Source organism: Somniosus microcephalus, chromosome 13 (genome assembly GCF_052327205.1).
Source record: "Somniosus microcephalus isolate GS21.2 chromosome 13, FLI_Smic_1.0, whole genome shotgun sequence".
Taxonomy (NCBI): domain Eukaryota; kingdom Metazoa; phylum Chordata; class Chondrichthyes; order Squaliformes; family Somniosidae; genus Somniosus; species Somniosus microcephalus.
The window spans coordinates 23,595,753-23,620,980 of NC_140999.1; the positions used below are offsets into that span (position 1 = coordinate 23,595,753).

At 44.7% G+C, this 25,228-nt stretch overlaps 1 protein-coding gene across 3 annotated transcripts in view; it reads right to left on the reverse strand.

Annotated features, from left to right (window-relative positions):
* The window catches only part of LOC147108131 (rho GTPase-activating protein 45-like), a 245,525-nt gene that overhangs the window by 26,754 nt on the left and 193,543 nt on the right, over positions 1-25,228 (reverse strand). For all 3 annotated transcript variants that reach the window (XM_086004625.1, XM_086004624.1, XM_086004626.1), the window contains 6 exons: positions 23,979-24,089; positions 21,635-21,715; positions 13,373-13,552; positions 7,053-7,190; positions 5,689-5,879; positions 2,350-2,513 (listed from right to left, as the gene is read on the reverse strand). In XM_086004625.1, coding sequence (XP_085860751.1) covers positions 2,350-2,513; positions 5,689-5,879; positions 7,053-7,190; positions 13,373-13,552; positions 21,635-21,715; positions 23,979-24,089 — 865 coding nt within the window. The remainder of the gene's footprint in view (positions 1-2,349; positions 2,514-5,688; positions 5,880-7,052; positions 7,191-13,372; positions 13,553-21,634; positions 21,716-23,978; positions 24,090-25,228) is intronic.

Below are 25,228 nucleotides of genomic sequence, written 5' to 3' on the forward strand. Positions count from 1 at the left end.
CGACCTTAGAAGTTACTGTTGGGAACTTCATGATGCCTAATGTGTTCAGTGTTCTGACTATTCTCCCTTCTCAAACATTAAGAAGTTTGCTGAACACATTTTCAGGAAGAGGAATGGGCTGGAGTTATATCTGATTATAGCATTTGGAATCTGCAAATTTATTTTGACTTTGCTGCAAGCAAAAAGGTAATGATTTGCACTTGGTAGGCAAACTGGGTGAAGTTGCAAACCTGGGCTTTAGATCCACAACAGCTGTGTGTACATTTGCAGACAATTGGTTGTGCAAGTTTCCCTTTTACAAAGATGATAGACGAACTGTGCAGAGAGACACAACCACAAAGCTGGCACGTCTATAAAATGCCGCTTTGCATTGGTTACTGCAGGGGGTGTAAGATTTCACACTATAAACGGCTAAATGCATGATTTTGGACCGGAGCAGCTTTCGTTGTTCAGGATGCTTTTAATAAAGTTATTTAAGCTTTTCAGCATACTTATTTATTACTTTGTAAGGAACTGGAGCTTAATTAACACTGCAGACTGCTTTCATTAAGAGGTTTGCAAATCCCATTGATCATGACAAGGTGTAGGGATACAGGACAGTTATGCTTGCTTACTGCAATAAGAACATAACAAATAGGAGCAGGAGTAGGCCATTTGGCCCCTTGAGCCTGCTCCGCCATTCAATAAAATCATGGCTGATCTTCTACCTCATCTCCACTTTCCTGCCTGATCCCCATATCCCTTGATTCCCTTAATATTCAAAAATCTATCGATCTCTGTCTTGAATATACCCAATGACTGAGCCTCCACAGCTCTCTGGGGTAGAGAATTCCAAAGATTCACCACCCTCTGACTAAAGAATTTCTCCTCATCTCAGTCCTAAATGGCCGACCCTTTATTCTGAGACTGTGACCCCTGGTTCTAGGCTCCCCAGCCAGGGGAAACATCCTCCCTGCATCTACCCTGTCAAGCCCTGTAAGAATTTTGTATGTTTCAGTGAGATCACCTCTCATTCTTCTAAACTCTAGAATATAGGCCTAGTCTACTTAATCTGTCCTCATTGGACAATCCCCCATCCCAGGAACCAGTCTGGTGAACCTTTGTTGCACTCCCTCTATGGCAAGTATATCCTTCCTTAGGTAAGTCGACCAAAACTGTACACAATACTCCAGGTGTGGACTCACCAGGGCCCTATATAATTGCAGAAGACGTCTTTACTCTTATACTCAAATCCTCTTGTATTAAAGGCCAACATACCATTTGCTTTCTTAATTGCTTGCTGTACCTGCATATTAACTTCCAGTGATTCGTGTACAAGGACATCCAGGTCCCCCTGAGCACCAACATTTCCCAATCTCTCACCATTTAAAAAATACTCTGCTTTTCTATTTTTCCTACCAAACTGGGTAACTTCACATTTCTCCACATTATATTCCATTTGCCATGTTCTTGCCCACTCACTTAGCCTGTCGATATCCCCTTGAAGCCACTTTGCATCCTCCTCACAAACATAGAAGATAGGAGCAGGAGTAGGCCATTCGGCCCCTCGAGCCTGCTCCGCCATTCAATGAGATCATGGCTGATCATCCAAATTCAGTACCCTGTCCCTGCCTTCTCCCCATACCCCTTGATCCCTTTAGCCTTAAGAAATATATCCAACTCTTTCTTGAATATATTTAATGAATTGGCCTCCACCGCCCTCTGTGGCAGAGAATTCCACTCTCTGGGTGAAGAAATTCCTCCTCATTTCAGTCCTAAATGGCTTACCCCTTATCCTTAGACTGTGACCCCTGGTTCTGGACTCCCCCGCCATCGGGAACATCCTTCCTGCATCTAGTCTGTCCAGGCCTGACAGAATTTTATAGGTTTCGATGAGATCCCCTCTCAATCTTCTAAACTTCAGTGAGTATAAGCCCAGTCGACACAATCTCTCCTCATACGTCTTACATTCCCACCTAGCTTTGTTAAGGAGAGTTATGCTTGCTTACTGCAATGTCGCGGTTAAACTAAAATTCCATTGCCATTCCCACATCATTAAGTTTAAAATGTGCTAAGCACTGTCAGCGACCCGAAGGGAGAATGTCCCTTTCTGCTTTTCTTCCAAGAGTCATGCTCTGAAATCTTGCTTTGTATTGCTCTGGTAGATAGGACATTCTATCTGCCTAATAAAAATTCTAATCTTACAATCAAACATGACCAAAAACGAGACAGTTATATCATTTTTACAATTTGGATTGCTGACTTATGCTTAAGCTGGAAGTGTTGCAAAGGGGGAGTGTAGAACTGTGGTTTGACACATTCCCAACAAATCAATACAACTGGAGACTGTGACCGAGTATTAAGGTTTACCTCTTCTCTCGGTGAGGCCTCCGCCTCGTGCTTCCTTCTGAGTCAGCCCTCCCTCTGGACTGCCCGGCTCATCCATTGAGGATTGGGACTGCACCTCGTTCGGGGTATTGGAAGAAAAGTCGTGAGCATTGAAGCTGCCCTTACGAGCCCTTATATGGGGAGACCTGCAAGAGGAGAAAAATTCAGATTAAATCGTAATCAGACTCACTTTTAGGCTTTGCATCTAGGGAGTGAAATTTGACTCAATTCACAGTAACTATTTGGTACTACAAAAGGTATTTTCAATATACTTGAAAGTCCAATTAACAGAGTCACATATTAGCTGATTTTGAAGGTGCTTTACTGGGTGGCTGTGACCCATTGAGAGGAGGCATCGCCAGCTTATACTGGCTGCACACAATCGGGCAGTTTAACTCCTCCAAACCACTGTACATGTATAGGCCAATACAAATTACGTCATGGGTGAAATACATGCTTGTGAAAGCACAGTGGTGCTGTGCGTGTTAAAGGAAACTGGAGCGGCTAGTGAACTTGGCCTATACAGCTGTTCGCAAATCTTAGCTACTAGTCTATAGGAAATACACTATCACAAAATGTGTATGATTATACACCTACATATACAAACTATATGTAAAAAAAAATTTAAATAGTGGAGGACAATTTTTTTTTTTTCTTTAAGGTAGGACTTGCATTTATGGCATCTTTCACATCCTCAGAATGTTCCAAAACACTTCACAACCAATGAGCCACTTTAGAAGTGTAGTCACTGTTGTGTTGCAAATGAACGAGGCAGCCAATTCGTGTACCGCAAGATCCCGCAAACAGCAATTAAGATAAATATTCAGTGCATCTGTTTTGTTGGTATTGGTCGAGGGATGAATATTTTGCCAGGACGCATGGGGAAACTGCCCTACTCTTCTTCAAATTATGAAGTGGGATCTTTGCATTGCTGGATATAAATGCCAGAGCATAAACATACGAGTGTCTCAGCCGTGGCTCAGTCAGTAGCACTCTCGCCTCGGAGTCAGGTTTTGAGTCCAAGTCCCACTCCAGAGACTTGAGCACAAAATCTAGGCGGACACTCCAGTGCAGCAGTGAAGGAATGCGGAGTGCTGAGGGAGTGCTGCACTGTCGGAGGTGCCGTCTTTTGGATGAGACACTAAACTGAGGCCCCGTCTGCCCTCTCAGGTGGACGTGGAAGTTCCCATTACACTATTTCGTGGAAGAGCAGGGGAGTTATTCCCGGTGTCCTGGCCAATATTATTCCCTCAACCAACATCACCAAAACAGATTATCTGATCATCATCACATTGCTGATTGTGGGGCCTTGTTGTGTGCAAATTGGCTGCATTGCTTCCTACACAACAGTGACTACACCTCAAAAGTACTTCAATTGGTTGTACAGCAATTTGGGATGTCCTGAGGCTGTGAAAGGCGCTATATAAATGCAAGTTCTTTCTTTCTTAATAATGAGGAAGTATGGAGTGACCAGCTGGAACTTTTTCACCCAAATGATGGGGAGCTGATGACAACCTACACGTGGTCACGCTGTGTGTGCTAGTTCACCGAGAACTTGCCAGCTAATGTCATCAAGACGACGACTGAACACCCGAAAGCGGCCCCCCGGTCTGAAAAGCACAAAAGCATCGAAGTCATACGAAACAACAACAGCAGCCCAGACGACACTGGATTTGTACAACAAGTTACCAGGAAAGGTAACTGAGTCAGACAGTGTAGATAAAAAGGAAAAGGTGCACTTGCTGGAAATCTGAAACAAAAACAGAAAATGCCCGAGATGCACAGCAGGTCCATCAGCATCTGAAATGATGAAAAAACAGGTTAATGTTTTCATCGGGTCGAAACCCCCCAAAACACAACCCATCTTGTCTCCCTTCAGGATGCTGACAGACCGGTGATGTACCTGCAGTGTTTTCTCTGTAAAGCAGACAGTATAAATGGGTTCAAGAGACAGTTGAATGCATTTCTGGAGAAAGAAGGGATCGATGGGTTTGGTGAGAAAGTGGGTAGGCAAGGTTGATTTCTGTCAAGGAGGCGGGTTGTTGGGTCTTATCCTGTTCCAAAACATTATGTTCTTAGGTTACACGGCAGCAATGCACGCTGCCCACAGAATAACTTTTCATTTCAAGCTGCCATTACGTTATCCTGAAATGAAAGATTCTGAGAATGGAAGAAGCATTTCTCTGAGGTTCAAGACCTTTATTATTAACCCAACTGTTTATCTTTCTCCAGGCCTTTGGAATGCTTGAGGACCTCATCCAGCAGTAGCATGGATTACCTCAGGCTCTCTGTTTAGTGTCATGTAATTAGATGGTGCCAGCCTGGAGCAGGTAGTTAAGAGCAGATTAGCTCAACAGCTGATAGGATGTCACTGAATAAACAGACATAAAACAGAAGTGGGACCTGACTTACTGGCACCTGTGATTGATGGGCTTTCACTTGGCCCATCCCCCTTATAACTAGACTTGTGTTTAACAGGAATGGCTTTACAATTACAAAGCTTTTTGCGAATTTGTTAACCCTGCAAAGAGACTTCAAAAGTATGTTGCTGAATGCAATTTTGATCTTGGAATAGTGAGAGCTTTAGTACGGGTGAGGTTTAGTTGGATATCAAATAGAGTGCGCAAACTTTGCTAAATATTGGCATTAACGTCAAATAAAGGTCTATGTTTGCCTACATAACAACTGCACTCCAAAATAATAATATATTTTGTGAAACACTATGAGATGTTCTTCAGCTATGATAAAGCATTATTGAAATGCAGGACAATTTTGATTTTAAAGTGGGCCTCAACTCACCATTCAGCCTAAGGAGGGTCTTGGGAAAATACCCATTAACTACATGTTCCTGATCTACACTTTATAATGAATATAATATCTGTAACATATCACACCATCAGGATTGTGATTCTTACACCGTAAAACGTTACTTTTCTTTAAACTCAGAGTGCTGAAAGGGGATGAGACTGTCTGCTCCTCCCCCTCTTCTGTGATAAGGTAGTTCTTCAGGAACAGATAGACAAGTGAACAGAAGGTCACAGGAATGGCCATCTCTGTCCTGGCGTCAAGTTGAACTGTGACTCTACTTGATGCAGCCTGACATCACACCGATATTGAATTACAGGATTGAAGGCCCACTATCACCTTCTCAAGGACAACTCGGGGATGGGCAATAAATGCCGGCCTTGCCAGCGACGGCCACATCCCGAAATCCCGAGAAAAGAAAAAGAACACATCCATCTCGTCATTTCCCTTGACTCTCTCACATGAGTGGCCCTACCTAAAATAAAGAATCGGAGATGTAATAAAGCAGGTACATACCATGTCATCTGAGATGAATAGGACTCAAAATCATAATGTGATTCTGTTTCCGCCTCCATCTGGAGGTCTTTGACGTAAGATGCGTACTGCTGGCCTGGGTCGTACAACTTGCTGCTCTCACACAGTGTCTGGAAGTGCACTGGGAGTGGTGCTGTTTGCATGTGCATCATCTGGTAGTAGGAGATGGTGGCCTGAAAATTCCAAAAAAAGAGACTTAAATAAAGTAAGTGGAATTTGGACTTTATCTAAACATAAGAACAATAAGAAACAGGAGCAGGAGTCGGCCATTTGGCCCCTCGAGCCTGCTCCGCTATTCAATGAGATCATGGCTGATCATCTACCTCAACTCCACCTTCCCGCACTATCCCCATATCCCTCGAGTCCCTTCGTATCCAAAAATCTATCGATCTCTGTCTTGAATATACTCAACGACTGAGCCTCCACAGCTCTCTGGGGTAGAGAATGCCAAAGATTCACCACCCTTTGAGTGAAGAAATTTCTCATCTCAGTCCTAAATGGCCGACCCCTTATTCTGAGACTGTGACCCCTGGTTCTACACCCCCTAACCAGGGGAAACATCCTCCCAGAAGCTACCCTGTCAAGCCCCTTAAGAATTTTATATGTGTCAATGAGAATATATTCAAGACAGAGATTGACAAACATTTAAACTACAAGGGAGTCGAGGGGTATGGGGAGAGAGCGGGAAAGTGGTGTTGAGGCCAAGATTGCATCAGCCATGATCTTATTGAATGGTGGAGCAGGCTCGAGGGGCCGATTGGCCTACTCCTGCTCCTGTTTATGTTCTTATGTAATTGGAGACATCTGACTGGACCCAGGTCTCTATGCTTGGGGTCTGGAACTATACTCTTGTTTCCAGGCCAGACATAATAAAACATGTCTCCTCAGTCACTGATATACAAATCAAGGCTTGCATGACCTGCCCGCTGCCCCATCCACCTCCCATTGTGTGGATGTCACTCATTTCCCAAAGATATTCCTGAAAATGCATGTCTGGCCCTGGCTATCAACCACTTTACCTGGGCTAAATTTATATTTGCATGCATCTTCATTTATTCTCCTTAAGTCGCTACGAGGACTGCTGAATGTGAGGTCAAGGAAATAAAGGTCAAGGACAACTAGCAGACTAGACGAGAACGGCAGAAGCTGCTGAACTGGTGATGTGCCAACTACTGCCAGCAATTAAACCCTTCACCGTGGCAGTGTAAAGTGAATGTTTTAACCTCTATGGTGAACTCTGACCAGCCCTCATCCTTCCTGTGAATGTCTACAGTCTCTGTTGCTTCCTCTTTCAGCCCGAACAGAAATAACAATATTAAAACTAAAGTGGACGAAGGTACACGCACGGATTTCAGTGTCTGGTCGCTCTGTCTGATGATTTCCTGGATCTGTCGCAGTACATTCACTTTCACATCTTCCAGCTCTTGTTTTTGTGTCTTGGCATCTGCAATGCAGGTTCTGTACGTTGCCTCCGCTTCATCAGCCTGCAGCATACAAGCATTAGAAAATATTAATTTCAATATGAGCTGAAGGGATTAAGAAGCATCAGAAATGTCAGGAAGCACTTCTTCACACAAAGGGTTGTGGAAATCTGGAATACTCGCCCCCAAAAAGCTGTTGAGGTTAGGCCAATTGAAATTTTCAAAACTGAGAATGATAGCATTTTTGTTGGACAATGGTATTAGGGTTACGGAACCAAGGCGGGTAGATGGAGTTAAGATACAGATCGTTCATGATCTAACTGAATGGCGGAACAGGCTCAAGGGGCTGAATGGCCTACTCCTGTTCCAAAGTGCTAGAACAAAATGTGATTCTAGATAACCACTTACTGATCTCATACTGAATTTTGTCAAGAAATGGTTAAAATCAAATTGTTTTTGAAGAAAATGAGAATGAATGAAACATGGTTAAGGAGCTTAGGGATTCGTGTGTGAAGGGCCCTGTCAATATGAAGTAAGACATGGAGGGAGTGTTGTCTATGCATTACATTTAGCCCATGGGCATAGTATGTGTTAGCGCAAAGGAAATTCCAGTGTGTTCACCAGCCCACTGTTTGCGCTTTCACCCAAATTCCTCCTAGGTATCTGAAGTAGTAGTGAAACTATAGCTTAAACTTGTTAAAAGGCCAATTAAGAGGACCATGAATTAAAGAGACCCTGCATTAGAGCAGCAGGCGTGGGAAGGTGTAGAAGATAAACTGAAATAAATACAAAGAGCACGTGAGACACCGGACAAGCTAAGACAGATGCATAGAGTGACAAATAGCATAGGAAAAAAAAACATACTGTACTGATGGAAAGATACTCCATGTGCTGCAAGTACCATGGCCCTGAAATTCTGTGGGGCTTCCAGTCGCCCCCCACGTAATTCCAGCGGGGACCAGTGGAATCACCGGCGAAAGGGTGTAATTGACCAATTTCAGTCAGGCGGTTCTGCTGATCTACTAGAGTTATGGTAGATTCACATGGAAAAGCAGAGCTTAAAAGGGGCATCACACAATTCCATAAACCTATTAACATTGTATTGTGAATAATTAGGTGCACAAGTTAGCGTGTTACTAAAAAGAGTGCCAGAATGTACTGAATCCAGTAAATTGACGTTCAATCTACTGTTATCATGGTATGAACTAATTTTCCATTTTCCAAGAATACAGATATTCAAATTACAGGACTAAAGGGAACCGTTCTTGGCATTAGATGTCAAAATGAGTCTTCCTTAACCGAACACAGGAGTTGGCTGTTGCTACTGTAACTAGCCTTGCAGTGACAACTGTTACAGTAAAGAATTTTACAGTATTGCAATGTTAAGCATGCACCAAGTGTGTTACTTCACTGACAGCTTTTTAACGCAACCTAGGGAATCTTATACTGATCTTCAATGAGGTCATTGTGTTTTATGAAATATATAGGGAAATTTTCCAATGGGTGATCTTTTTTGGCTTACGGTATTTGCACCAAATTCCCAGCAGCATCACCTTAAGGCAGTCCTTAAGCTGTTTATTTAAAACACACACATTAAAAAAAAGTTTAACCAATTAGGTTTTAGGTCTTAAGGAAGAATATTCTTGAATTCATACTAACTTCATATGATAGCTTTTGTAATGTTACGGAGGCATAGATCAGTGAAAGATCATGCAGAATAATTATGCGCAATTTACAATATCTAGTTGCAAAGTACAAAATTTAATGTCCTGTTATATAGTGGAGAAAGAAAGAACAGAAAGAGACAGACATTTATATAGCACCCTTCATGATTGCAGGTTGTCACCAAGTACATCAGAGCCAATTAATTGCAAAAACACACAAGATTATAGAAAAAAAGCAGAGCACAATTGTGATTCTTTTTGCTCTACATGTTCAATTTAAATAGTGACACTTGTGAGCTTTGCCACTTTTTCCATAATGAACTTTTTAAAAAATGGGTTCTCAAGAGAAGTGCATTCATGCAGTTATTCTATATAAAGGTGTACATTCATGCACATATCTTAAGAAGGATTTGTAAATTTAAGGGTACATTCATATATATTTTGTGAAGCCATTATATATTTTGTGAAGCCATTGTACATTAAGGTGTACATTCACACCTATATATGAACATTGTTAAGATAATATGAAACATTCATAATCTTACAGGCATACAGAATTACATTATATCTGTATTATAAAATTACCATTGGCAACAGGAGTGGAAGAATGCTTCACGTATTCATACATTAGGGGAGGGAAGGAGGAAGGGAGAAAGAGAAAAAGGAAAGATGGGAAAAAGGAGGGAGGGAGAAAGAGAAAAAGGAAAGAAGGAAAAAAAAAAGACTTGCATTTATATTGCGCTTTTCACAACTACCGGATGTCCCAAAGCGCTTCACAGTCAATGAAGTACTGCAGGTATTTACATGTTTATTTGAAATGGGCTAACACCTCTTAAATTAGAGAACAAAGGAATGTGATATGGCTGCTGTATATAATAATGGCCCAGATATTCCGATCGCAGGGCGGAGGACTGCGATCTGGAAAAATCTGCACCCTTACCCGAGGGCTCCCGGTAGGTGCACAGTTTCGATCCTGGGCCTCTCCAAACTGTTGGTGCGCAGGGCCCACGTATCCCAGAGGCGCAGGTAGTTCGCAGCGTCCCTGGAATCACGTGGGCCATGGGGAGCCAATCAAAGAAGGGAATCTCCCTTCATACATTTGACAGATAGACCTGTCAAATATATGAATGGAGATCACCCCCAAAACATAGTAAAACTGTAAATAAAAATAAAAAATCACCTTTTTAAAATGACTTGAAATTACAATAAATTAACTATTTTAAACAAAAAAAAAAGTTTTTTTTACGGGGCTAAAAATAAAACTTACCTTTTTAAAAAGTATTTTTAAATGATAAATCAGTGAAAAATTCATTTTTTAAAAAACTTTTTTTTCAACTCTTATCCTGGTAAAAGCAGGCCTTATGCTTGCTTTTACCAGGCGCAAGAATTGTAAGTGTTTTCTGCGGGCGGAGGGTCTTCAAAAAGTGGAACTATCTGCCTGCAGAGGACCTTCTCCCGGGCAGCTGGAAGATCTGTCAAGAGCTTTCTTGACAGATCGGAAATGCCGGTTTCCAGCGCATGTGCAGTGCATGCCTAAAACTGAGTACACACCCGTAGGGATCAGAATATCCGTGCAGAGGTTTCTTCACCATCTAGGACAGGATCTCCTATTGAAGCAATTCTGCAATATTAATATGCCATCAGGAACTTGCAAAATGACATGTTCTTTGCAGTTCTGTTAGGGACAGTGTAATATGTCACAGTGTGACTGAGGTTGTCATCCCATTGATGGAACGGTACAGCCAGTTCCCAGCAGCACCAGATCATCTGGACTTCAAGACAAGTGCATGCATGGTATACATCACATTGGCCTGTTTACAGTTGTCTGTTTTCTGTTCATTGAGATAAGGGTTTTAATCTTGTTTCTGGTCTGAATGATCTCAGGCTATTTATCTGTACATTTGAACTGCCAACATCCAATGCACCTGGTACCTGTCAGATTCCTGTACTTGGCACTTTATGTTGGTCCCACTCTCTGATTAAGATTACTCTGCCATGTAATTTGACAAGTAAAATCTTTTTAAATGACAAATAAAAATGAATGGCTCTGGAGATTTTTGTTCTGTTTATCTGTAGTATAAAGCAGTGTTCCCCACTTCTACAATTTTGCTAAAAATAACAAACCCAGGTAAATAAATCCCATATTTTGCCTGAGAAAATCCTTTGACACAGATTAAAATTGATTTTGCCATTTTCTCACAAAAATACAGAAGATTAAATTCAACCCCCTTCCATTACAGTAATCTTACTGCACATCAACAGACAAACCAGTTTGACTCAACCAGAGCCAGAAACGCCCCTATCCATATACCCTGTACAAGTTGAACCTGAACCCAAAGAACGCTGCTTTAAAATTCACATTAAGCAATTGGAGAAATTCTGGAGGAAAAATTCAGTTGGTTTGCGCCTCTCGTTAGCGCCTTAAGAGGGTGCTAATGGGGCGCAAAGCAACTAGCGCCCGGACGAGGCGATGTTTGCACCGCTCGCAAAATTAACTAGACATTTTGCGGCGGCACTAAACACTACTGCCACGATCTCTTGCGCCGGCAGATCGTGACGTCAGGCGAGTGCCTTTCCGTCCCTGCCTTTTGCCTGCTGCTAGCAACAACAGGTCGAGGGGAGCGTTTTGCAGTCGGGGACTGGGGAAGCGCTATTTAAAGGCGACCGCTTCCTGTCTTTTTTTGTTGGTGACATTTTTGCACCACGCATTCTGAGAGAGAGAGAGAGAGAGAGAGAGAGAGAGCGAGAGAGCGAGAGAGAGCGAGAGAGAGAGAAAAGAGAGATTCAATGCTGTGTGAAGGAGTTTTGGGTACTGAGCAGCACTTTGCAGGTTCATTTTGATTTGACCTTCCTTGTATCGATTTAGAAGAGACTGTGGGGGCTGCACTCTGAGCTCTTTCCCTGGGTCTCTCCACTGTTCTTTCCAGCAGATTTGATGTAAAGGTCTCTCCAGGCCGAGATTCAAGGCTGCAATGAGCAGGATGTGGATGGAGAGCAAGATCGACCCTCCCCTTTAAGAACTGGCCGGCGCCTGTGTGTCTGTGTTCCATTGCTGACTGACATCACATGAGCTTTGCCAGCGCTCTGAGGTAGTGCCTCGCTCCTTGGCCTTTGCGCCTTAAGACAGGTGTGAAGCGCCTGATTTAGCCCTCCAATCACCTCCAGGGGTGATAAAAGCCAAGTTTGCCGTCGGAGGCAATAATTAGCGCCAGGCGCTAAACTTTGGCAACAGCCGATAATGGCGCCCCAAACGGGGCGATACTGAATTTTTTCCCCTTGGTTTTGACGATGATTTGATTTTGAAATCTCAGCTGTCCAATTGAGTAAACAGATTGTCGCACAAACCTGCTCCCTGATTAAGTTGTTCAGGATAAGAGATGTGCAGCTGTCATTATCACAATGACACTGTGACTGACAGCAGGGACTTTATTCTCTTCAAATATTAGTGTGCACATTAGGAAGTGCAGGAAGCCAAACTGTAATTTAAATGTTACAAAAATAAACACCACTTGTAAGATAATCTGAGGCACAAATCTAATACATAGTTCTATAATGTAGAGTTCCTGGTAGATGTACTAGTACATTCACATGCTAATTAAGGAAGAAAAGCCCTGGCCAGCAATCCCCCTTCAACCAACATCAGCAAAACCGATCAACTAATTGCTGTCTGTGGGAGCTTGCTGTGCATAAATTGGTTACCACGTTTGCCTACAAAACAACAGTGGCTATACTTCGAAAGTAACTCATTCGCTGTGAAGTGCTTTGGAACATTTTGTGGACAAGGAAGGAGCTATATAAATGCAAGTAAAACTCTGCAAGTAGGTTATCTACCGGCCTTAGAGTTGCTGTAAAATAGTGTGTGGCACAAGAGGGTCTCCAAGATTAGTAGGGGGTGTGAAGGGTATATAAAAAGGCCCAAAGGCTATTTAAAAAAAAAAATAGATGAACAGAGAAGATCAGTTTAACACATTATGCGAAATTCAGTGGGAGGTTAGCGGCAGCGCTAACCGGTAGCACCCTGTGGTGCTGCGCTGCCGATGACGACATCATCGCCGTGCGCAGTGCCCCGCTCGCGATCTTCGGGAGCGCCCCGACTTACCAGCAGACGCCATGTCCGACGGGGTCAGGGGGGGGGGGGGGGGGCCTAACTGTGGCCGGGGAGGCGCAATTTAAAGGCGAGGTGCGGGGCGGCCACTTTTGTTGCTGGCCACCTGCCTGCGCTCCCGTCCCTGGCCTCCTGAACGGCCCTTCCCTGTGGAGTGCCGGCTGCGCTCCAAGAGCCCGACACTTCTCTTGAGTGCCGGGCTCTTTTGCCGGCACTCCCGATCCCCGGGGGGCCCAGGTCACGCTGCGCAAGGCTCATCCCCTTTAAGAAGAGGAGGAAGGCCTGCAATACCGCGGCGCCCCAAGAGGGAGGCGGGACGCTTCCAGTAGCGCCATGCTTCCCTCCTGGGGCGCTACCACTCAATTTCCGTCGTGGGGCGCTAATCAATTTTTAGCCCAACAAGTTTACACATATAGGAGCAAGCGCTCACGAATGCTCTTCGAGCCAGCACTAGGCATTCGCCCTGTTCTCCTTACCTTATTGCGTGCATCCTCCTCCGTTCTCCTCTTCTTGTCCAGAGTTTTGCTGGCGTTGCTGCTGCTTGTGCTCTGCTGTTCCTCTTCTGCTTTCACCGTCAGGTACTTGGCCTTCTCATGCTCCTCAGAACGTTGCATGTACGCCTGCTTTGCCTTTTTAAGGTTCGCCTCAGCTTCTTGCTGCAAGATGATAACAGAAAGTCAGATTGATTTACTGGACAGGGGCCAGATATTGCTGGTCCAGGTCAGAACAGGTCAGATGAAACTCCTGTTATTTTACCAAAAGTGCTAAGGCATGTGTTATTAATACTGAGCAGCAAAATTTCAATCCAAATATATTTAGAAGTTGTCCCATGTGGTTATATTTGTATTTGTCATTACGCAGTGAGATAAAACAAAGTGAAAAGACAAAGTGGCCTCACATTGATGTAAGCACCTTAACTGAGCAAAATCCATCGGATTGACTCATATTGTGGATACTTGAGACATATGATTTTATTTTTAAATCCTTCTAACTGTTGCTTTCACACAAGAAACACAGAAATCCAATGTTTTCGTGTTACGCGATGGTATTCTAACATGAGTTTGTGTTTATTTACAAACGGTAACACAAGTTAGCAAAAATAAGGCAAAGCCAGTTGAAATAAATCCTATCAAAGGACTTTCCCTTTAAAGTCAAAATTTAACTCCAAGAGGTTATCATGTAGCTGTGAATTGATACTGTGGAATTTCTCACACTTCCTTTGATGTGAGCAGCAATCACGATGTGACATCAGAAACTGTAAATTATAAGTTTATCTCATTTATTTTAAACTCATGGGATCCAGCAACTTTGCTGCAAATTCACTCCCGATTATTTATAAAGTTTTACACTATTCGTTCATAATCTCCCCCAGTCCCAACTGTGGCTCCCGCACTCTATGCTCAATAACTCAAACAGTACCTCCCTCTTGGCTCTCTCATTGACTGACGGGTAGTTCTCCACCTTTTGACTCAGTCGGACCAGGAATATCCCAGATTAAATTCCTGGTCTGTGCTGATCTCAGCCAGGACAGTGGTAGTGGCGCCACAATTGGTCGCACTCATCGGAAAAGGAAAATTGTCCAGGCTTTCCACTCCTGGTCACTGTTCAATGCTACCTCTGTCGACATGTGCACAATGGGCTTGGCTAAGATGTGCCCCAAAGTCAAACAAACAACCTACTGGCACTCCTCATGGAGACTCACATGTTTCAATGACCACCTGGGCCAGGTAATGGAGGGCAACGGGTGCTGGCGAAACCATATGGCAGCAACGGAGTCAATGCTTTCAAGGGGGGGGGGGGAAAGGGGAGGAAAGAAATTTGGAATTGCCTAATTGGAAATAGAGGAGCGTTTGGGGGTATTATAGTCTGCTTTACAAACTTTACCCAATTTACAAACTCAGCACCATTTTTCCATATTTCAGAACTGAGCGGGGAGAGAAATAGGTTGGAGTTCAGTAAAGAGCCCGACCGTAAAATGGCGGCTCACATTGTGAAGCGTAGATACTTTTAGTGTGGGTCATAGCAAGTGCAGGCTCATCTGCCAGCAGTCTGAGTATTTCCTGTGCACTTCCTCTGTCTGTAGCACAATTTCATAAGGAACCCATTTCCTGCAGTTGTTTTATCTGATACCTACTGTTAGTGCAGCTGATCAGCACAGGAAAATGGCATCTTCAAAGCTCCACTATTCCCTTCTGTGGTCAGTGTGGGTCAGTTTTAAACAATGAAAGCCTCATTTCATGTCACCTTTCTGGTTTTTTTTAATAATTATTTTGAAACATAAGCTCATACAACATATTTCCTTTTATGAATTTTTTAAAATTAGAAACATGCCTCATCAGTTATTGCATGTGGAAAAATGGACCCTGTGTGGTTCTTGAGTGTCTTTTTTAATTTATTAAAATGATAAATGCAGTTGGGAAAGCACAGGGAATGTGACTGCCCTCACAAACTCTTGCAGTGTTAGTCCCAGGCCTGCTGGGCCTACTCACAGTGAGGGTCTCTGGAGCACACAACTCTCTCTACTAGCTGCAAGGAGTTGTAGTCTCCATTGTGGCTGAATATCTCTCAATTGGAACAAGTGATGTGCATCCTCTGCCTGAAACTGGGAAAATAGCAGGCAGTGTGCAGCCTCTTAGAATCCCACTCAACAACAACAACTTGCATTTATATAGCACCTTTAATGTAGTAAAATATCCCAAGGCGCTTCACAGGGGTGTTATCAAACAAAATTTGACACCGAGCCACATAAGGGGATATTAGGGCTCTCAACACAAGCTCCCCAACTTCCAATGCTCAAGTCAAGTCCCAGGAGCAGAAAGCAGACCATCCCAAGAGGACTATACTGTACGGGTGGCCTGAGCTAGATATGATGGTGGCCTTTCCCTCCAGCTGCTGCACGTGACTAACTCTGCAAGGGTTTATGCTGCTGCTGGCATCCAGAGGTGCTGGTGGAGGGGAAATAACCCAGCAGCAATGGGCTAGCTGAAAGCAGGCAAGGGGATGACCCCCTACCAATAGAGCCACTATTTGGGTAGGACCTCCTAACCCAAAACAACCCCCGGCACCAAGACCAAACAAACTTCTCCAATTCATACGCACACATAACTGCCAGCTACTGCACAGCCGTACCAAGAACCCTACCATAACTCTGTACTCTTTTCACAGGAGCCATTATGGATGCACTTTGAAACTTCGATTTAAATTTTTTTAAAAATCTATTCAACCCTCCAATAACTCAATGATGCAGAGTTTATCTAGTGAGTAGTTGTGTCATACAGACCAGGAATACCCCAGCTTTGATACCGAAGTTCATAGAAATATACAGCACAGAAAGAGGCCATAAGGCCCATTGGGGAAAAAAATCAATTGGTTAGCGCCTCCTGTTGGTGCCAGCAGCTGGCGCTAACGGGCGCTGATGCAGTAGCGCTGGGGCGAGCGAATCTAGTGACGCACGGCAAATCCGGACCCCCGTGTTGCGCTGCTGGTACGAGGTACCGCCGGGGCCTTCAAAGCTAGGCAGATTGTGACACACTGGGCACCCGATCTGCAAAACTGCTTTTCGCCACCTACCTTAGCACCTCAACCAGACAGCAACAGGAGAGGAGTCAAGCAGGCAGAAGCCGGCTCCAAGGACGTTATTTAAAGGGATCATGAGTAATGAGTCGCAGCTGTCAGGTTAGTGGAGTTTCAGTGCTTTCTTATCAGTTTGACATTGTGCAACAGTTTAATTCAGTAATTTAAAGGTTATTTTGTATCAGGAGTGTTGTGGGAACTAAAAAAGCTACATTTATTCCTAAAAAAACCGCTACACTTTTGGCTTACAATAATGGGGGCTGTACTGACAGTCAACCTCACCCTCCAGGATCTATGGCAGAGGGAGCGGAGGCAGTGAGAAAGACAGGAACATGTGGCCAGAGGGAGGAAAAGGGCCATGAGGGCTCTCAACAGGAGGGCTTACCTTCCGAGGGTATTCCGAGAGCAATTCTACCTCCAATTAAGCAAGGAGCAGTGTATTAGAGGGCTCCGCATCACCAAGGTGGTGGCCACAGAACTCTGCACCTCCTCCAAACAGACCTCCAGCCTCACAGCAGGATGACTTAAACCCCAGATCCCGTTTGCTCACCACATGCCCATCATACTATCCCTGTCATGCCATATCACAGCCTCCTCCTGGGCGCAAAGGTGAAATGAGAGAGACCACAAAATATTGCAAACTCCATTAATAAATGTATGCATAAATAGATCATTAATTCTAATAACTAATAACCCTTGTGCCTGCCATAGTTGAATAGCTGTCATTGTGTGCAAGGCGCGAGATGTGGGTGGGTAGAGATTGTTGGTGGGTGAGTGCTGGGGGTGTGGTGCTTTGGGCAGTGTGTGAAGCTTGTGGTACAGATGGTGGTATGTAGCATTTGTTGAAGCATTCAAGCACACTGGCCACCTGACTGAGGTGGAACTGCCATGAGTGCACCTGCTTCACTCCTCCAGCTCCTTCTCCTTGTTGCGGCAGCTACACATCGCTGAGAATGAGGTGCTGCGGTATCAATGAACCTCTCCTTTAAGTACAGGTGCACTATCCCTTATCCGAAACCCTTGGGACCAGATGTTTTTCGGAATTCGGAATTTTTCGGATTTCAGAATGGTATTCAGAATCAGTATGCAACACCCTAGCAGGGGTCTGGGCAGCACCCCGTAAAACATTAATATTTCTGCAGTGAACCTTATGAATATTCACAGAGTGGGATAAATAAAGACTATAAATAGTATTACAGTTTATTTGTACAGTAATAATTTGGTAAATTAAATAGTGGGATAAATATAGACCATAAATACTCTAGTTACGCTCCACGGGGGGGGGGTGCGGGGGTGGGGTTCAGGAGGCCAGGGATGGGCACGCAGGCAGGTGCTGGCAGGCGGCCAACAAAAATGGCCGCCCCGCACCTCCTTTAATTTGCGCCTCCCCGGCCGCAGGTAGGCCCCAAGAACCGGTTGGACATAACGTCCGGCGGTAAATCAGGGGGCGCTTCCAAATATCGCGGCCAGGGCATCAGCGGGGCGCTACGCACACCGATGACGTCATCGGTAGCGGCGCAGCACTAACGGCTAGCACCACCACTAGCGTCCCGCGGAATTTAGCGGGAGGCTTGGACAGTGCCGCACCCAGGCGCCAGTTGGCATAGTCTCAGGACAAGGGGCCGGCCTTTTAAGACTGAGATGAGGAGGAATTTCTTCACTCAGTGGGGGGTGGTGAATCTTTGGAATTCTCTGCCCCAAAGTGCTGTGGATGCTCAGTTGTTGAGTATATTCAAGGCAGAGATAGATTGATTTTTGGACTCGAGGAATTAAGGGATATGGGGATTGGGCAGGTAAATGGTGTTGGGGTCGAAGATCAGCCATGATCTTATTGAATGGCAGAGCAGGCTCAAGGGGCCATATGGCCTACTCCTGCTCCTAATTCTTATATTCTTCTCCCTAACCCAATGAAGCTGAGGCTAACTGGGACACCTGTGCCTTGGTCGACACCAGCTAACTTAGCACAGCATGGGGATTGAACTTGGGACTTTCCTGGTCGGTGTGACTCAACTATTCCATGTCTTAGCCAGATGAGTCATTGGGCGAAACAGTATTTGAACTTTAAGCAGAGGAAATTAATCCTTCATAAAATATGCATGAAAAATGAGTCTTATCGGCAGGGTAGATAACAGGTGTAACAGGCCACAACAGATCAGATGCAGCAAGAAAGTAGCAATAAAACATTTGATAGAGCAAGCTGGAACAAACACATTGGTGTTTTAAACAAGGTGGGCAGTTGTGTTCTGAGGAAGGGTCACATACAAAATGATAACCCATCTTTTCACCCAACAGAAGCTGAATGCCCTGCTGTATATTCCCAGCATTTATTTAGACAGTTGCTTTGTTTTTCAGCTCCAAAAAGCTGGCCTATAACTTCTGCTGACTTTACATAACAGACACACATCCTGAAGAAGTTGCGTAACGCAATGCCCAAGGCTGACGTTGCTGTGGAATCCATCCCATTTGGATAGCAGGGCGGGCTCCACAGCATTGCAGTTTTATTTTCTGGCTGCCAAACCTACCCAGTGGCTGGAGAAGGAATGCACAGAAAATGGCATTGATGTGTCGTATGGGGGTGTGGCTGAGACGGAAAGGACAGGGATCTCTCCCTCCAGTGGTGGTGTTTATATTGCTGTTGGGGCAATGCTGCCTTCAGGAGGTGCTAGTGACACCCACCTCTTTCAGTAGACCTCGTGCTTATAAGGCCGTTGTGGGTTAAGTTAGGAGAACAAGCTTGGCTTGTATTCCCTTTGAGTACAGGAGATTGAGGAGTGATCTGATCGAGGTGTTTAAAATGTTAAAAGGATTCTTCTTCTTAGGCAGTCCCTTGGAACCGAGGATGACTTGCTTCCACACTAAAAATGAGTGACTGATTGTAGGTCCCGCATTTACAGTCTCCGTCACAGGTGAGGCAGACGGTGGTTGAAGGGGCGGGTGGGTGGGGTGCTTGGGTTGACGTGCGTTCCTTCCGCTGCCTGCGCTTGGCTTCCGCTTGCTCCCGGCGAAGAGACTCGAGGTGTTCGGCTCCTTCCCGGATGCGTCTCCTCCACTTTGTGCGGTCTTGGGCCAGGGATTCCCAGGCGTCAGATTACATAGGGTAGATACAGAGAAAATATTTCCTCTGGTGGGGAATTAAGAACGAACGGACATCGTCTTGCAATTAGAGCTGGGCCATTCAGGAAGCACTTCTGCACACAAAGGGTAGAACCAATTTGGAATTCTCTATCCCAAAAGGCTGTGGATGCTGGGACAATTGGAGCTTCTCAAGCCCGCGATCGATAGGTTTTTGTTGGGAATGGGTATCAAGGGATATGGAGTAAAGGCGGGTAAATGGAGTGGAGGTACAGGTCAGCCATGATTTAACTGAATGGCAGAACAGGCTAGAGTGGCTAAATGGCCTCCTCCTGTTCCAATGTTCCTAACTCACTTACTTTATAGCACAACTGCCAAAGTCAGAGCTGCCATTGGTGGAAGTCGCATCAATCAGAGGTAGATCCCTTTAAAAAGAATTAGCTAGAGTTGGGTTTCCCTGGTGGCTCATCAAGTGTATCCAGTGAATAAGTAAGCGATACAGACCAGGGAAGATTCAGGTTTGCTCCCTGCTGATCTTGGGTGCTACGGTCACTACAGTTGGCCTCAGTACCCTTGAGTTTCTGAAGAAAAAAATCATTCAGGGTTCCTGTTCCCGGTCACTAATCAAGACTGCTGATAGAATTGGCCAAGCGTGAAGCTCGGGTGAGGATAGAATCACACTTGACTTCCAGTTACTTTGTGGTCGAACAGCCTGCAAACATTCACTAAGGTTCACACAATGAATAATAGGTACCTGGACAGGCTACTGGAGCATGATTAGCTCTTGAGGGCTCTATTGTGACAAAGAGTCAGAGAGAAGGGGGAAGGAAAGAAACGGGCAAATAAAATAACGACAATGTCAAAAAAAAATGAAGGGTCAATCGAAAGAATACAAAACAAGTGAAAATTCTTTTGCTAGGCAGTGTTTGCATTCTATTTCTATCACAGGGGTGTTCAAACCTTTGCAGGAGGGAGATGGATCAACTGGTAAATTAAGTTGTTGAAACCATTCTAAAAAAAAAAAATCCAAATGAATCACATTTGAGATCGAATCATCGTAAAGACAGTACACTGAAAGTACAGGAAATTTCCGTGGGGCTTTCAATTCAGGAAGTCAACAATGGATGAGGTGGATTTCATTTTCAGTTATCAGTGGATTTATTCCAAATGCTATAGCCTTTATTGCAAGGGGGTTGGAGTATAAGAATAAGGAAGTCTTGCTACAATTGTACAGGGCCTTGGTGAGGCCACACCTGGAGTACTGTGCACAGTTTTGGTCTCCCTATCTAACTAAGGGAGGATATGCTTATCTTGGAGGCGGTGCAATGAAGGTTCACTAGATTTATTCCTGGGATGAGAGGGCTGTCCTATGATGAGAGATTGTGTAGAATGGGCCTATACTCTCTGGAGTTTAGAAGAATGAGAGGTGATCTCATTGAAACATACAAGATTCTGAAGGGGATTGACAGGGTAGATGCTGAGAGGTTGTTTCCCCTGGCTGGAGTGTCTAGAACTAGGGGTATAGTCTCAGGAGAAGGGATAAGCCATTTAAGACTGAGATGAGGAGGAATTTCTTCACTCAGAGGGTTGTGAATCTTTGGAATTCTCTGCCCCAGCGGGCTGTGAATGCTGCGTCTTTAAGTATATTCAAGGCTGAGATCGCTAGATTTTTGGACTCTAGGGGAAATCAAGGGATATGGAGATCGGGCAGGAAAGTGGAGTTGAGGTCGATGATCAGCTATGATCTTATTGAATGGCGGAGCAGGCTCGAGGGGCCGTATAGCCTGCTCCTGCTCTTATGTTATATCTTTAGACACAAAAGGCATCAAGGGGTATTGGGAGAGAGCGGGAATATGGTATTGAGATAGAGGATCAGCCATGATCATATTGAATGGCGGAGCAGGCTCGAAGGGCCGAGTGGCCTACTCTTGCTCCTATTTTTCTATGTTTCTAAAGGCGGGCAGAAAACAGCACACTGTAAAAAGCCTAGAGTGACAGTGAAACTGAACCCCCTCCACTTAAAACACACAAATATTTCAATACCAGGGGAATATTGAAACACAAGTAATTCAGTACATGGTAGTTTCTCGTACCAGCTTTCTCTGTGCTCGGTGCCACAGTTCTTTAGTTTCTTTTCTGCGTTTTTCATGATCTAGTCTTCTTCCAGCTAACGGCTGTGTAAAAAAAAAAAATTGCACAAGTTCAGAGTGAGTAGCTCTTACACACATTACTGAATATAATGCTGTAACAGAACCATTGGGTTGAAATTCTGGTCAGGGTCAAAGCGCAAACACGGAGGATCTCCGGATCGAGCAGGCAGAAAGCGGGGTGGAACTCAGATCTGCCAGGATTCTGCTCAGTTTCTCACGTCCTGCCATTTACTGGTGGGTGGAGATCATGGGTGGAAAGCAGAAGCTGGGCCAATGTATCAGGAGACCACGGTTGGGAATGGTCCTAGCAGTCATGCACGTGGATCGGGCCTGAGGGGGGTGGGGGGTGGGAGGCAGACGCAATTGCGGTTGAGGGAGGGAGGAAGCCCAGGGCAGGAAAGGCCTTCTGCTCCTCCTGGCTCACAAGGCTCACTTAACCTTCTCAGCCCTCTCCTGCTTCTTGGCTCCCGGTGTTCCTGATGAAGCCAACATCAGGTGGCGAATGCGCAACACGAGGTAAAAAATTGTGTTAGAGTCTGAATGGCGTCATCAGACTATTGCATCTCAATGAGGCCCTCGCTCGCTTGGGGCTGTCCAAAAAACACGTTGGTTAAAATGGCACGCGGCTGGTGGTGTGTAGCACGCTGCCGCAATTTGAATCCCACCGTGCACCCCGCGCTGACGGGCGTGATGGGTAAAAATCAGGGCTATAGGGTTTGTTGGCCTTTTGGTTTGGTCAGAGCTGACTGATCCGGACCCCAAATCAGTAATTAATTCCCGATAGGCAGATTATGAAATACACTCACTCTGCATACTACACATTCAGGGGGAAAATAAAATAACTGAATGAATCCTGGTCCCTACTGGATTGAGAGAATGGGAGTACAAAATTAATAAGCTTCAAGCAACAGTAGTGATTAGAAGACATCTCCATCTCCCATAGACTGGTGAATATTTAGAACAGATTAACAGAGAAAGAAACTTGTGCAAAACCAACCAACTCTTTCAATAAGAGCTGGATAACAGCTTGTCTAAAATTCAGATTAAAGACCAATGGGATAAGCATCGGCAAAAATGATCAAATATTACAAAATATTCCATAAGTCCCAATGCTTTTGGCATAGAAGCCGGTTTTCCCTGGTGCAGAACTCCTTGGTATTCAATGAAAGGCTTCCTTTGGCCCATGTGCTAGATCCAGAACCAATCTGCGAGGTGGATTTGTAGCAAAATGGGAAATGGCCGTGAGAACGGAAACCTCTAGCCCATACCAACCATCACTGAGCACTCTGAAGCCTCATGATAGGCACGTCTCCTCAGCAAAGCCCCTCACGGAATGAGCTGGATTAAGCAGCTGGTGAAGAGTAAACCCGTTATGTGATATTGGATTTGGATGTCTAGAACATCCAAGGTGGCCGGCACATCGTAGGCTGTTTCTCGCACGTTCCATCGTCATGCGGAGAGCATATGTGTCCATTGCAGAACTGATGAGGAAACACTCAAACGTGGAGCGACGGCTGTTGCAAAGTGTTACCAGGAAGCTGGGTTTGAGAACTTGGACTCGTACGTCCAGGATACGGTACCTAACTTAATAGGGTTGCAGAGAGGTAAGTAACCGCTTCTCAAACTCTGAACCTTCCACAGGTGGAGCCACTGTTCAATGTGGAATGATGCATGCTGTGGTCAGGCGGGAGGAGGCACTGAACACTCACATTTTATGGGATGTTGTGCTGCTCACCGTGCCACCTGTTAGGAGACCAGGAACTTCTAATGAGGGAAGGGAACTTCCCCTACCACTGAGATACTTTCTCAACTTTTGTTCCATCCCCTACACTGTTCCTCGCCGTCCCCTTCCCTATCTCCCAACACCTTCCCATATCCTCTTTCCCACTCCGCTCCTTTCTCCCACTTTTCCCCCATCCTCACCCCTCTCCACTGCCCCTCCCCTCTACTCTTCTTTCCCCTCCCACCCATCCCCTCCTTACTCCTCGATCCTTCCCACTGTCCGCTCTGTTGCCTGGGTCTACTTATCCCGCACCCTCTAACCCTGCTTGGCCTGAATAGTCCACTTGGTCTTGATTCACTGTGTGCAACGCTACAGGAGATGGGCTAGCATAAAATAAATATTAACTTTATATATTTATAACACCCGAATAGGCCCTTATTACAAAATATGTGTAATTTCAAGAAATGTAAATAGTTTTTAATTTCCAGTGAGAACACCAGTCATTTGACCATTGAATGGTGGACCTATTCTAATTTATGGTTTCCTGTCCTAACTGTAGGTTACCTGGAGGAAGGTTTGGTTCTGAAGGATGTTGACTCCTTGTATTATGTTGTGCCCGTAGTCCAGGTCCTGCTCCAATGCCAGTGAGTAGATTGACAGAAAGGGCACGTGATACTAAGGAGACACAATAAAAGGTACAAATGTTGAAACAGAAGTCACTTAAAGGGAAACATTGAATTAAACAAGCATAATGCATGAAACAGTGTTCCCACTGTTCAGCCAGATGAGAGCTCATACAATAACAACACTGATTGGACATGGGTGCTGATGCTTAAATCAGGGGATTGTGCCAGGAAATCCCAGTAACGCTCTTCAAATGTCTTTCATTTTAGTGCTTCTACTGCAGGTGCTGGGGCCTGATAGGAATAGGGCCTCTGACAGGGAAGATTATGCTTCGATAATTAGGTTGAAAGGCTAGAGAGAGTGTACATGGAGCAGATTTAATTAATTGAATGTAAATCCAAATTAGGTATATCTCATTTGAAATGCTGCTGCTGCGACTCTGAATTAATTTTAAAGTTTGATTGTTTCTTTTAATTTGTTCTTGGGATGTGGGCATCGCTGCATTTATTACCCGTCCCTGGTCCCCAGTGAGAAGGTGGTGGTGGGCTGCCTGCTTTAACTACTGCAGTCCTTGAGGTGATGGTGTCTCAATGATCCAGGATTTTTGACTCAGCGATGATCAAAGAACGGCAGTGATATATGTCCAATTAAGGATGATGTGTGACTTGGAGGTGACGGTGTTGCCTTTGTCCTGCCTAGTGTTGCAGGTCACAGGGCTGGAAGGTGCTGTTGAAGTAAGCTTGGTGAATTCTCTCACATAGAATTAGATAAAATTTACGGCACAGAAACAGGCCATTCGGCCCAACTGGTCTATGCCAGTGTTTATGCTCCACATGAAACCCCTCCCACTCTACTTTATCTAACCCTATCAGCATATAATTCTATTCCTTCCTCCCTCACGTACTTACCTAGCTTCCCCTTAAATGGATCTTTGCTATTTGCCTCAATTGGAATAATCACAGAAGTAGAAGTCTCAATGTGAATCACACAACTGCTGTATGAAGCAAAGTTAGAGACACCACATGATGAAACTCATACACTATCCACATGGCTCAGTATTTTTCATCATGTTCAACTGCTGTATGTGAACAAATCCTGATAAGTGAATTCTAAATCCTTACTACAATTTAAAATTCAGCAGTAGGTACAGTCCCACTTTCAATACAGCTCTATTCGATTATGCGCACACC